Below are 14,898 nucleotides of genomic sequence, written 5' to 3'. Positions count from 1 at the left end.
TCAAGTTGAGAAGAATATCTAGATGAGTTAGAGAAGCTTAGATGTACTTGAAATTAATATCAAAATAGGATGAAGATTTTAACACCTGGAGAAGATTATACCTTTCTGTTTTGACGAAGAGATGAAGAGTCTATAAACCCTAAACCCTGATCTAGGGAAGTGATTGCCATAAATTTTGTAACACGCGAAGAAATGAAGAGTCTATAACTGGCAGGAAGAGTGGAAAGAGATAACGCAGGAAGGCAAAGACATAACGCGCGAAGGCAGATTCATGGTTCCATTTGCCTTCTTTCATGAAGGCAGATTAAGGGTTTCAATGTACTGAAACTTCATAATCTGTATAGTTCCATGAAATCGAATTCTAAAAACACTACGGTTTTCCCTAGCTTCATTAATTCTTACTTACCCAAACCCTAAATGAATCCAATCCAGTGCTTCGTAGAGATATGCAAGCTTTGATTTTGCATATCTTCTCTGTATGGTTGGATTTAGAATTGTATTCACTTTCCATGCTTCACTCAAGGACTGACTAAAATATGCAGAAATTAAGAACGAAATTTAACTTGTTGAATTTGAAATAATATACCAGTTATCAAGTAACATCATCTGACAATGAAATTTATAAGAAACATGAAAATTGAAGCTTAATTACCGTAGAAAAGCTTAACCTTCCGCTCATAAAGGATCACCACCTCACCTATTAGAGGAAAAACTACATTTGGAGAGAGAAAGTAAAGGAAGAAATAGAGTTAAAGATGTGAATTCAGATTTGAAAAAGTTTTCTCATAAGTATTCCAGTAAGATTCAAAATCTATTTGCTGAAAAAAAAAGGAAGTGTACAAACCCAATGTAATGAAATCTAGAAAGATGTGAATCCATATCTTGATAATGTTGAGCCTACCTGAATTCTTTTATTCATCTCTGCATGATTCGTCGCCACCATCTAGTTATACATGTAAATGAATCGTTAAAAAATATATATCAATATCAATATCTAAAGAGACAACCATTACCTAATCCTACTGAGATCTGAAGCAAACTATCTAAAGAAAAATATGACTAAAAAAATAAGTGATAATCGAATAATCTAAACCAATCAGACAACCATTACCGAGCGATTTTTTTTGTTCAAACAAATCGCAGAAACAACACAGCTTTAGATTAGCAAGTATACAAACTTAAAAGTCCTTCAATTTGTCAGGCTTTGGAAATCTCTTCGACAATTCCCCCAAAAAGTTGTTCGATAAAATCAAATTAGACAACGAACCCCAAGAAAGAGAATGAACTAAGCAAAGTAGACATCAAATCTCCATTTTGCAGGGATTAGGAACATATTTCGGGTTTGATCGTTGAGAGAGGGTAGATGAGACAACAAAGATTCTTCGAATTTTAGAGAACCAAGGGTTTTGGGGATCAATTGATAGAGAGGCAAAGAGACGCTGGTTTGGAGACCAAGGGTTTTGGGTACAAGGGGGGTTTGAGGTACGAGATGACTCACTCACCATGATCTCATTCAACCGTCCAGATTAAGTCTAGGGTGACGGTAGCATTTATTTTGTCCCAATCATGAAGCATTAATTCTGTCCCAGACTCCCAGTCAGCAAAAAGATTTCTGTTTTGTTATATACTAGATATAGCCCGTGCCGAATATAGCCCGTGCCTTCGGCACGGTAAAACTCATATAGAAACAATATTATGAAAAATATAAAAAAAACTATATTACATAGGTTTCATGATTGCAAAATTAGCCCAAAGATAATATTGAAAAAATTGATAGCATTTGCAGATGTCTTGCAGTCTATGTACCTTCCTAGTTTTTTTTGTTTGTTTGTTGAGAACAGTGATGTTAAAATCGGACGATTTGCGATGCAAATCGTAAGATTTAAATCGAATCGGTTAGATTTCGATTTGAATCGGTCTTCAAATCGCATATATGTAGGGATCGTGCGATTTTTTGGCAGAATCCCTAACTGAATCGCGAATCGTGGGATTTATTGTGAATCCCACGATCCAAATAACGAACAAAATTTGAAGAGTTTTTTAATCCAGATTCGAAATTCAAGCCCTGACTAAAGAAATAAGAGGGGATTTGAAGAAATCGGGCAAAGAAATCAAGAAAATGAAGAGAAAAAATTACTTCACCTTCCTTCAATCAGTAAATACCATTAAACCAGATGTGTTTTTTTTTTCATATTTTTCATTCTTCTCTCTTTAAAAACCCTAACTTCGCATCTGATTTCAGATTTCTTGGTATTTTTACTCCATCTCATGGTTTTTGGTCTCTTTTTCTCTCTAGAACTACACAGTGATAATACGATACATACGGCCTCTTTCTCTCTCTAGAATAACCCATTCTCCTTGCCTCTCTCAAGTCTGTTTTTTGGTCTCTTTACTCTTCTTTTTCTTTCTTAATATTAGATTAGATTAATGGTAGTATAATAATAACTTGATGATTATTATATTACTATACTTATAATAATAATAATAAAAATAAGAAGAAGGTATATATAAGTTACTGTTTTATGTTTATTATATTATATTAGTATTAGTATTCTTTATGTTATACTAATACAGTAAATAGTAAGGATAATGAGCTAATGATTCTTATATTAGTATTTATTATATAAGTATTCTTTGTGTTAGTAAATATTTATGTTATTATAGTTATGATATATATGTATTTATAAATCTTACGATTTTCGATTCACGGATACGATACGATTTTGTAAAATGAAAAACGATTTACGATACGATTTACGATTTGACAACATTGGGTTTGACAGTTTGCGCATAACTCCAAGGTCCCTTGATATTCTTACTAGAGGATCTCCTGTTTGTGGGGATCTTGCAGTATCATTATCCCAAGCAGGACCACAATTTACCCAGGTGAAATTTAGCTCTTATGTTGTATATATTCTTGTGGTTGCAATTAATTTCGCTGCTTCACATATTCTGCAAACTGGGATACGTCTGATATAACTATTGTGAACTTGTGATGCCTGTTTTATGGCTTGATATACATTCTAACTTGTTTGTGTATTTTAAATTTTCATAGGTTTTGCGGAGCATCTATGCAATTAAAGCCCTCCGCTTCTCTACCGATTTCGCCAATTGGGATATGCCTGTATCAAGTATGTTTATTTAAAGTCATTTATATTATTTAGCTTGTGTCATCTCTTAGACAGCATATGTTTTTTTTGTCCAAGTTTTGCTCAATCCTTTGTGTAGTAACTCGATACTCTTGTAGTTATAACCAAGGAATGAAACTTCCCGAAATTTCACCGAAATTTCGCGAAACGTTTCCTAAAATGAGATTAGGTGCACGAAGTAACACTTACAACTATTTCCTGCATAGTTTCCATCGACATGGTCGAAATTTCCACCGAAGTTGTTGGAAATAACGAAATTTCCACCGACATGATGGAAATTTCGACCGACATAGTAGAAATCTAGCAAAAAACCGGAGAAACTAATACTTATATCATAGCTCTTCCTTCGTCTTTTTCATCTTCATTTCTCTTAGATCTCTCTTGATTTTTATGTTAGTTTTCTGTGGGTTTTAAATCTATTTGAATGATTTACGCCTTGACTTACTAAAGTTGATTTTATCTTAGTAACACCCCAGATATAAATGCATAATTGACGATACATTCTGAAACTAAAATAGTTTGTTAACTGTTATTAGTAAGAATGTTATCTTTTGGGCGTTATAGTCAAAGAGTTATTCAAATTACACCTGGAAGTAACTGTGTAATTGTTATTACTCCCTCAAACTAAATAGATAATGTTAAACATTATTTTTATGCTTCACTATGGTTTAATAATCTTGTTATACATAATTGCATCATATTTCTATCATTTCTGTAGATTTGTAAGATTCCCATACTGACCGAAACATTTCTACGAAACGTTTCCACTTTTGGACCGACCGAAATTTCCACCAAAACCGAAATTTCATTCCTTGGTTATAACCAGCTAGATGAAATTTGCAGATATGGTCAGTTCGACAGTGCTAAAGAAACATTTGTAGTTATTGTAGACTTTGAAAGTATGCTCGACCTATTTATATGCCACCTGAATCCCAGCGCTATGCGTCGTCTTGCTCAGAAATTGGAAGATGCTGGCACTGATTCAGAACTGAGACGATACTGTGAAAGAATTTTGAGAGTTCGTTCAACAGGATGGACACAAGGTATATTTGCCAATTTTGCTGCTGAGAGTATGGTTCCTAAAGGGCCGGAATGGTGAGGTGGAAACTGGGAAATCAAGACACCCATAGATATGAAGGGTATACCTCAATGGGAGCTAGCAGGGGAAGTGATGCCATACATGAAAACTGATGATGGTACAATCCCATCCATCATATCGGATCATATTGGGGTTTACTTGGGCGTAATTAAAAGAAGAGGAGATGTTATAGAAGTAAGAGAAGATAGCTTGGTTAAAGCATTTACTGTTGCAAATGCTGATAAAACGGCAAATGGTATTCAAGCATCTGCATTTACAAACTTATCGAATAAGTCCAAGGGAATGGGTGATAATAACCTAGTTGGTGCTGCTTTACCTGGTTTGGAAACCCTAGCTAAACAAACGGGAGGCTCAACTGGTGTAGATGAACAGGCAAGGGCAGAAGAGGAATTTAAGAAATCAATATACGGTAATGCTGGAGATGGTAGCAGTAGTGATGAAGAGGGAGTATCAAAGACCAAGAAGATACACATTAGAATACGAGACAAGCCCGTTGCAGCAGCTGTAGATGTTAATAAAATTAAGGAAGTGACGTGACAATTTAAACTTGGTGAGGGCTTGGGCCCACCAATGAGTAGGACCAGGACATCGTCTGGTGGATCTCAAGATCTCTCACAGCTTTTATCTCAACCACCTGCAACTCCAGCAACTACTGGAGTTTCTGCTCCTACTGATATATTTGGAACAGATACCTTGGCACTAACTCCAGCTATGGCACAGCCTGGTCCAGTGTTATCTGGCCCAGGATCATCAGCTGGGCCGGGACCTATACCTGAAGATTTTTTCCAGAATACAATATCGTCCCTCCAGGTTGCAGCTTCCGTATCCCTAGATATTGGTCTTTGATACTGGGCCAGATAACACTGGACCTATACCTCAAGATTTGATCAGAATTCTCAAGGGGTTGATAACAACCAGGGGATGTCTAACCAGGCCAATGTGGCACCTGATATTGGTCTCCCAGGTGGTGGTATCCCACCCCAACCATCTCATCAACCTGGTGTCTCGATGGAGTCCATTGGGCTCCCAGATGGTGGTGTTCCACCCCAACCAATAGGCGCGACGGGTATATCTACACAGTCACAACCACAAGTTGCTCAGATGGCAGTCTCTCAACCGATTGACCTCAGTTCACTTGAAGGATCTGCTTCGTCCAAGCTGGGAAACCTCCTGCTCCTACTCCAACAGCTGTAACCCCTGGGCAGGTATATGAAGTGTATTGTCAGTATTTTCGTGTTTCGGTTCATTAAGCTTTTAAGTTCTAAATGTAATCTTTTGGTTTTTTTTTTCTTTCATAGGTTCCTCGAGGAGCTGCTGCTTCTGTGTGCTATAAAATTGGATTAGTCCATCTGGAGCAGAATCAACTCTCAGATGTTTTATCCTGTTTTCTTGCACTGGCCAAGGACCAGTCCCGTGATGCTGATATCAAAGCTCAAGCTACAATTTGTGCTCAATATAAGATTGCAGTCGCTTTACTTCAGGTATCTTTATCCAACATTCGTTACCAAGCAAAATTTGAAACATGGAAATAGGAAGCATAACTTTTGATCATGGCATCATGCAATATAGGATCTTATAGTTTCTTTGTAACCCCCCTCCCCCTTAGAATGTGACTAGTGGCAATCATTTAGTTGTTGTATAAATGGGAATTTGGGATTACAATTGGTTGATAGTTGACAATAGGGCTAAAACACGTCCTGGGCTGATGTGCTGGAAATTACTATACTTCGCTTGACTTTTCCTGTCGTCACTCAATATATAGTTGTAACAATCATGCTAAAAATGTGAAGTACTTCATTCAGTAATCTGTTCATAAAGTTTCTAACTGTCTGATTCTTATTGGTAACAATGATATTTGGTTTTCACATAAATAAGCTGGCCCTACACATATGGACATTGTATAGTAAGAGAACTTCGGTGGGCTCTATTTCAGGAAATCAGGCGGCTACAGAAGGTTCAAGGCGCTAGTGCACTTAGTGCAAAAGATGAGATGGGAAGACTCTCCCGTCATTTGGGTTCTTTACCTCTTCAAGCAAAACATCGAATAAGTTGCATAAGAACTGCCATTAAATGGAACGCGGAGATCCAAAATTACGCTTACTCCAAACAGATGCTTGACCTTCTTCTCTCAAAAGGCACCTTCGGGCAAGCAAGACGAATTAAGGAGCTTGAGTGACATGTGTATCCAAAGGGGATTGACGAATAAATCTATTGATCCATTAGAAGATCCTTCTCAGTTCTGTTCGGCCACACTTAGTCGTCTCTCAACCATTGGATATGATGTTTGTGATCTTTGTGGGGCAAAAATTTCTGCTGTCACAGCTCCTGCGTGTATTATCTGTGGTATGAAAAATTTTCATCTTGGGCGTCATCACCATGGTTTCCTTCTTTTAGAGTTGGCTATTGTTTCTTCCATACATCTCTCCAAATGTTCAGCTCGATTACCTAATCCCCGGAATGATTTCCACCAACATCCAAGCCTTCACATGTTCCGGTGGCATCTTCGATGGCCAGCCATTATGTCGCTTCTCCCTTACAACATGAAACCATTATTGGGTTTATAGTGAACAATTACCATCAGATTTTTGAGGTTTAAGTGTCTTTTGTGGTTTCCTTCATATTTCTTAGGCCTTCCACGAAGCTTGCAAAGACCAGTTTGTTCAATAGATGAAGGGGGCCGTATAGTTTGACCCTATGCTGTTAAAAGCGCGCCTTGGAAAGGGTGACCAGTAGACGCAATGTAGGAAGCCCATCCAATCGATGAGATTGGTTGTGAACCAACCTGTGTATTGAAGTTGCAGTTGAAGGAATTGAAGGAGATGTCCTTCGACCAAGGTGACAATGCGAACAAATTGTCAGATAGGACAATTGATGTGGAAGATCATCAAGTCCGATTGATTTAGGGATCGTAGAGTTGTAGCTAGAGACCAACTACGATCGTCGAATTACGAAGTAATTCGCGGCTAACTTCGATCGGATCCTACAACGGGTTACACATAAGAGTGACAAATTGATCTAGGATATGACTATTGGGAGTGAGATATAATCATGGGAGTGTCCCATAAACATATCTCATAGGCCTAAAAAGGAATTAGGCAAAGATAGTACAAAAAGGCCAAAAACAGGGTGTTTGGGCCTAGACCGGTTCGGGTACTTCTAGGACTCGGATTGGGCTGAATTTTGGAGGGTTAGTTGCTGATATAATAAACATTATATCTGCCAATTTTCGTGGTGTTTGGGCACCTCCTCCTTAGGGAATTGAGAAAATACCAATAGTTGCTATTTTCGACTATTTCCCTAAATCTTATTCTAAAGGGTGTTTTAGGAAACCTAAAAGGAGGTGGATTCTTATTAGGGTTCTATATAAACACTCTTAGGGCAGAGAATAAGGTGTGGAATTTCTCTCTAAGCTTTCTTACTCTACCACATCAAGTAGAGAAGAGAAAGTGAGCTAATTCCCATTAACTATCTATCTAGTCAAGAAGAAAGGAGTTCTTCTTATCCAACCACCATTGGTGTGCTAGCTATACAACAAGGTGGGAGATCAAATTGATTGCTCGTGTCCCAAGTAGAGGAGCTACACTTGAAGCTCTTGGTCTTCTTCAATCAATTCAACTAGTTCGAGGGAAAAGCGATTAAGGTAATCTACTATCTCCATTAGATTAATTACTAGTTTTGCATGTGATCCTGGGAATACTAGTGTAGACATTAGATGTCATATTTCCGCAATAAACACTAGTAGAAGGGTGTAAATCCCTACAGCAGTGGCATGTAAAATGTTAGCACAAGCATAAACTATCTAACATATAGCAACAAAAGAATCACGTAGTGGCCTCTCACAATGTTCTTGCCATAAAGATAACATTAAGTGGACTTTAAACACCTATGCTTTGTAAGAACTGACTAATAACGTTAAAATGATTGGAACTCAACCTTTATGCCCAACTAAGAATTAGATGCACACAAGCAGTGGCGATGTCTGCCTATTTGCCCCTAAGTTATGTAAAACTAAAATGCTTAAAAGTTCTATAACAATTACATGAGTAAAGTCATCCACAACAACACATCACTAATTTGAACCAATTTCAATTAATTTGAAATTCTACAAGAGTACAATCTGAGCATCCAAATTGGTAACAATCTAACACTAATGAAGACACCTTGTGGACTCTAAAATTATGTTAACTTTGAAATTCCCCAAACAAGAGAGAATAGTAACCCAATTTCAAAACTATGTAAAATCGAACATAACTCTAAAATTGAACACAACTTAGTCCTACAATCGTTACCTTCAAAACTCTAATATCTGTGCTTCCTATTTCGTTGGCTCTTTAGATCCCCTTCAATCTCCCATCAGGAACCCTACATTAGAGACTTACTTAATGTGGTTGAGGTCGCTTTCTTAAATTGGATAAGTTGAAAGCTTTTAGCAACTAGCACCCAATTTAATGTGCAAATAGGGCGCCAAAATTAATATTGCGGTGTAGGTTTAGAACTTTTCTTTTTCAAATTTTCTAACCCCCTTCCAAAAAGACCCTTATTTTTCTTCTACAAAAAACAGAAAAAACCCTTTCTCACTCTTACTCCTTCCCCACTCGACAGTTCTACTCGTCACTTCTAGGGTTTTTCTTCTTTTTCTTTTTTGTTGTTGTTGAGACAGTTCTAGGGCTTCTTTCACTCATTCCCTCTTAGTTCTTCAACTTTCTCAGGTATGAATTTGTTCCTTCATTTTTACTTAATCAAATTTTGAAGTTGTTGGTTAAGTATTTCTCTTTCTATTTGTTATTTTTTAAAGTTTAAAACATAAAAATCCATAATGTAACATACTTAAACCTATTTTTTTTTCTAGATATGTCCCAGCTATTAGTTATTGAGAGTTACATCAAAATAGATGGTGAATACTACAGAGGAAAGCTCGGGAATCATGATATTGTAGCTAAATCATGCAACAACCAGGTGGTAGATGTAGATAAATTTACATTTGATCATAAAAGTTTCTTAAGTTACTGGGGTATATACAAGGATGCAAACAATAACTCATACCATGTCTATCAAACTTATTTATGTACCCTTGGAGAGTTCGAAAGTAGATGTCATGGCTTCGGGTATAACCTTTTCGATGATAAAAAAGGAGGTCATCCATCTAAAGTATTAGTCAAGATATTCGAAGACATACTAGGGGGTCTAAATTTCTTAAAATATGTTGGACTATGGAGAGGTGATTTGTCACTAACTAATATCGTCATTGTTAAACATAATGACCAATCCAATCCAGATATTTCTGCCATGATGATTGGAGTACATGGTAAGATTTTATTACTAAAGGTTTTTTAGTTAGGGAGAATTACTGAAACCCCCCAACTCTGATAATGCCTTTACTGAAACCCCCCCACTTTAATTAGTAATTACTGAAACCCCCCCAACTCCGTTTGATTTAACAGATTTGAGCCGTTAGTGGGAGGGAAATTACTTAAATCTCCCTTTGCTAAATCCGGACCTAATAAAGTGAGCAGAAAATGAGGCGCCTTCGACTAAAAACAAAGGCGCGTATATCTTCTCCCTCACTTTCCCTTGTCCCAACCCCAAATCGACTTCATCTCCCAACCCCAAATCGACTTCATCTCCCACCTCCCATCAAACCAGACGACTTCATCTCCCACCTCCCATCTTACCTCCATGATTACATGCTCCCTTGCTAAAATCAACCAGACGAAATCAAGCACAAGCCGAGCAGCTGGCGTCTTCGGCCGATTTTGTGAGAAGAAAAGGGACTAGTGTAACAGTCTCAAGAAACCCTAGTAGGCCAAACTGTTCTCCTTCATCTAAAATTGGTATTAGTATGAATAGAAGAAAGGGTATCCCACAAAGGTCTCCTCTTTACTCTCTCTCTCTCTAAGATCATCAACGAAAACAAAATTCTTTGAAATAGTTGGCTGGCGATTTGAAGAAATGATTTCAGAGCTCTAACGACTGATTTTTTTTCTTCTTTCAATTGGTGTTGAATCAAAGTCACGTCCTTTGTCAATTCAGGTCATCACATTGGCTTAGTTAAAGACAATTAAAATTTCACCATGGCTGAAGATGAAGGTGCATCAAAGATATCAGGAATTGGACAACCAGTAAGGTTAAAAGAGAAGCTTCAAAAATGGCAATCACTTGCCCTTACTCCAAGAGGAAACAGTCCTCCATCAGACCACAAATTTCCAAGTGGCATATCTCCTGCCATTGATAAGAGATTGAAAGATGATTACATACTCTGTGATTCCGACGAAGATTCCTGTCATAGTCCTAGCCTACCCTCGGATGTCCCGAAAGGGTATTTAGCCGTTTATGTGGTCGGTGAAGAGCTTCGGAGGTTCATAATTCCGACAGACTATCTAAGTCATCCTGTGTTCGAAATCTTATTGGAGAAGGTGGAAGAAGAGTTTGGGTTTGATCATCAAAGTGGGCTTACTATTCCATGTGAAATTGAGACCTTCAAGTACCTCCTCAAATGCATGGAAACCTGTGTTGACCAAAATCCACACCAGGGCCCTCGACACCAAAAGCGCCCATTAAGACGTCAAGCCCAGCGCAACACTCTCGGGCCCAACCCAGAAGTCTCTTAATGGGACCTCGTCGCCTAGACCCTAAAACTCGTGTCCAGCCCAACCACGTGCAAAGAGTCTCCACGTGCACATAACTCCACACGCCTGAGTCTCCACACGTCTGGCGCTTGACACGTCTAGATCTCCATGCACCACGTGTTAAAGATCATTTGACGATGAGATCCTCGACATGTCACATATGCCCATAATGACATAGATCTCAAGCTTGGTCAACGTAACCTCAGAGACAATTATCCCCCATCAATGACATGCATAACATGGTAACGTCTCACATAAATGTGAGACCATGCGCATGCACAATCAGAGTAGTTGCCAGAGAACATGCACAACCGTTGTGCATGTACAGCTAGTGTACACGTCACCATATCCCAGGTATCTTGCCATGCACTTACTCCGTAACGGTCAGCATTTACTCCTCCCAACGGATCATTCCTCACGCCTATATAAAGAGGAGCTCTTTCACTTCAGAGGGGGGGAGGAAAAAGGCACATCGAATACAGAGCAAAGCAACCCATACAACTTCTTCTTCTCTACTCGCTCTCTGTTCTTCGACTGTCCTCGAGACATTTTGCATACAAGTTCACCTGGTTCTGGTCATCGACTCTACTAGACGCCTCAAGGGTGTTGAAGCTTATCCTTGCTCGACGCTTCCTGCTCGACGCTTCCTGCTCGACGCTTCCGACTCGACGCTTCCTGCTCGACGCTTCCAGACGTCTTCGAGGAGATCACAACCCTCTTCTTGCTCGACGCTACTGGTAACATCTACTCTCATATTTCTGATCATTTCACTCCCGTAGATTCGAACTCCGGTCATTCTACGAGCCCAGCCACTCTCCGATTACGCATCAACGATTACATCCTCGGCTTTTCATTTATTATTCACTGTAATACTTTGCTGACTTGACCGTCGGAGGGCCCTTGGCAGGCACCATTCCGGTGTCCCCCCAAGCCTTCACGGGTTTGTTTGTGTCTGTTCACCTTCTTTTGCAGGTTTCTTTCACACGTTGCTGGTGCCCATCAATCAAGAACTCGACGTTTGGAATTCCAGAGGACGTTTCCGCTACCGACCTTCTGACTTCCGACCCGTAGACTTCTCACCGTCTACAAAACCCATCACAACCTTAATATCAGCACCAATGATGAGGATGATCTTAGAAGCGTGGAATAAAGAAACTCTCAAACACATGGGGGTTGTATAGATAACTAGGTCATGGTAATGCTAATTGAAGTAAAGTAAAAAGAAGTGTTCTTTTTAAGCAGTCATGTTCATTACTTTGTTGTGTGAAACCTAAGTTTAGTTTAATTAGGTTAAAGTAGCAAGTGATTTTTTTTTCCTTCTTTTCGATCAAATTCCAGTTCTCTTTTCAGGATCCCAGAGGTTGAAGAAATCATCACAAGTTCACTTGTTTTTCAAATTATTTGAATATAATTTGTTGATTATGAACTAGATTTAAATTGTTTAATGGATGATTGTTAACACAAAAAAAAAAGGTCTCCTCTTTACTGAAATTCCTTTCTAACTCTGACTTGGAAGCAGCTTTGTCAATGGAGTTTTTTAGGGACATGTTTGGTATTTCTATATTTTTTCTAAGTAAGGTACTTACTTTAATTAATGGTTTCTTCTCTTCGGTTGAGGAAGCAAAATAGAGTCAATTTGCAACCTCCCAATTTTGTAGAAAGAGAGAGAGAGAGAGAGAGAGAGAGAGACTATCAGTAGGGTTTGGTTTAATTGGTTTTACTTTTTACAGAGTCTCTCTTTGAGTCTATTTCTCTTTTTCAATTTTGTGGATACAGTTCTAAATTAGTGGATAATTTAGAACTACTATTGAGTCAGGTGTCTTGTAATTTTTTCAAGGTGTAAAACGGTCAAAACATCTAGGCCCTTCATTTTGATCTTCTCATTCATTTCAAATAGTTGGGGGGTTTCAGTAATTACTAATAAAAGTGGGGGATTTTAGTAAACGCATTATCAGAAGTGGGGGTAAAACGTAAGAGGGTAAAAAAGTAATATTGAAAATATCAAAGTTAAATCAAACAGAGTTGGGGGGTTTCAGTAATTACTAATTAAAGTGGAGGGTTTCAGTAAAGGCATTATCAGAGTTGGGGGGTTTCAGTAATTCTCCCTTTTAGTTATTACTTTACCTAAATGTTATTATTTAAGAATTTTTTAATTTTCAGATCATTTTACTATGTTTGGTTCGATAAGGGCACCAATACTCCCCTCATCTTCTTTGCTGGAGGATGGTAAGATTTTATTACTTAAAGGTTTCTTAGTTATTACTTTAACTAAATATTATTATCTAAGAGTTTTTAATTTTCAGATTTTAGTAGTTTGAAAAGTATAGTAGAGCATTTTTTCTATGATCCCACAACTAAAGAATTTTACAACGAGGAAGCCAAAGACCTTAGACCTTATACAAAGATTTGGGTAAATATGATAACCTTTTTCTTCACTTGATTTTATTCTTATTAACATTATAGTTTAATTTTGTTAATTCTTTTTTATTATTTTTAGGCCGGATAGTAGTCTAAAACCTATACTTGAGGGTAATTGGCTACTATTATTACGCCATCCTCTATTTTACTAGGATGAAAAAGCGATGGAATATTTTCGTCGATACGGAGATTTTCTGAATGGAGCTTTTTTACAAATACAAAATACAAACTTCGTAACTTCTTTGAAAAGTCTCGACTATACCAATTGGAATGCAGACTTTGAAGATAAGTTGAAAAACAAATGTGAGGATTCCCGAGAGAAGGGTCCCTCTAAAGGTGGCGTTGTGCCTGTTGAGGAGTACTATAACTCAACAATACATCTAGTGAAATACTACAGAAATCTAATCTCTCATTACCTTGATATCAAGGAGACAAAGGTATGTTTTTTTTTTATTTAATTTTCTTTTATTTGCTTTCTAGTAATAAATAGTTATCCTTATTACTTGTTTGCAACACAGGATATGTTTGAGAAGAGAACATTCCCACACATTAGCCGGACGATGAGAGTTTATCATCCGGATCTTTTAATTCAAATTTATAAAGTGTTTGAAGAGGAAAGAAAAACAGTGGAGCCAATAGGAGACCGATTTTATTTGGGGGGGTATTTGTTTCCTGCATTTGATTGAAAGGTGGCGCGACTCTAATTTTGTTATATAACTACTTATAAACCTTTTTGAAGGTTTCAAGTAGTTATGACTAATTTTGTGTTATTCATGAAGAACTCCACATGCTTATGGTAATTATAAAGTAAGATTAGCTTAGGTTTTTAGGGTTCAAACATTATTCGATCCTTCGAAGTTCTATCTAGAGTGATCATGTGTCTTGAGCTTTAACTTTTATCTCCCCCCTTCTCAAACATGTTATGTTTTGTTTGGTACTATTTTGTATAACATTAAGTTTGAATTCATGCAACATTGCCTCTTTCTGTTTTTTGGCACATTTCTTTCTAAATTTCATACTGTCTTAGTTTCAATTAGAAAACCACCCTCCCGTGGCCCAAGTTGCTTCTCTTTCAAGTGTCCTATTCGGCTTTACTTCTTCCATTGGGGAACAGAAGTTGATAGGCTTAGTTTAAAGATTGAAGTACACGATAAAATAGCCTCAAATGTTTCAACTACCGGAAGATTTTGAAGTGAGGATTTTTAAGAAGAATGTCAACCTCAAAATACCTTATTTCATCTTACGAAGGTCCAACCAAACCGCAAGCTTTCATCTCTGTTAAGCTTTCGTCATTAAAATTACAAGTGGTTCCGTATCGAAAACTAGATATAATGTTCTAATTCAATGAACTCAAAATACCATTTCAAATTTAAGTTCCAAAATCTACACAAAACATACAAACTCGAGACAAAAAAACTCTGAGAAACACCATGTATACAAAAACAAATAATCTGATATATGAACAAAACTCAATATACAATGTCTTTTCCTTCTCATCCAAAAATCTAATTTACCCATTTCACCTTAGATGGTTGTTTTGGAGCAGAAGATCATGATCCGCCAACCTTCTTTTGACGTCTTTTGATAGAGAACATCCTCATCAGAA

At 37.6% G+C, this 14,898-nt stretch overlaps 1 protein-coding gene, 1 long non-coding RNA gene and 1 pseudogene across 17 annotated transcripts in view; 2 read left to right on the top strand and 1 right to left on the bottom strand.

Annotated features, from left to right (window-relative positions):
* The window catches only part of LOC147568714 (uncharacterized), a 68,836-nt gene that overhangs the window by 4,553 nt on the left and 49,385 nt on the right, over positions 1-14,898 (bottom strand). For 5 of the 15 annotated variants that reach the window (XR_015231087.1, XR_015231090.1, XR_015231100.1 and 2 more), the window contains exons 1-3: positions 1,112-1,574; positions 902-943; positions 653-712 (exon numbers count right to left, since the gene is read on the bottom strand). This is a non-coding gene — a long non-coding RNA (uncharacterized LOC147568714). Of the gene's footprint in view, positions 1-652; positions 713-844; positions 944-1,111; positions 1,578-14,898 lie in introns of those variants that run through there. The other 10 variants (XR_015231089.1, XR_015231096.1, XR_015231099.1 and 7 more) reach the window with 6 other exon arrangements.
* LOC147568717 (uncharacterized) lies at positions 2,731-6,812 on the top strand (annotated as a pseudogene). Its single transcript, XR_015230504.1, has 5 exons — positions 2,731-2,886; positions 3,056-3,131; positions 3,993-5,453; positions 5,547-5,729; positions 6,182-6,812. The product of XR_015230504.1 is annotated as an uncharacterized LOC147568717 (transcript).
* Positions 9,097-14,286, top strand: LOC147568716 (uncharacterized). The gene is made up of 5 exons (XM_086655121.1): positions 9,097-9,553; positions 13,035-13,100; positions 13,178-13,284; positions 13,372-13,729; positions 13,811-14,286. The coding sequence occupies exons 1-4, from the start codon at positions 9,100-9,102 to the stop codon at positions 13,378-13,380; spliced, it is 636 nt and encodes a 211-aa protein (XP_086511247.1). The 5' UTR covers positions 9,097-9,099; the 3' UTR covers positions 13,381-13,729; positions 13,811-14,286.

Source organism: Eschscholzia californica, unplaced genomic scaffold, assembly GCF_041429995.1.
Source record: "Eschscholzia californica isolate CP2 unplaced genomic scaffold, dmEscCali1.0.p SCAF_1, whole genome shotgun sequence".
Classification (NCBI taxonomy): Eukaryota; Viridiplantae; Streptophyta; class Magnoliopsida; order Ranunculales; family Papaveraceae; genus Eschscholzia; species Eschscholzia californica.
The sequence above is the reverse complement of the archived record's forward strand: the minus strand, read 5'-3'. Positions and strand labels throughout refer to the sequence as shown.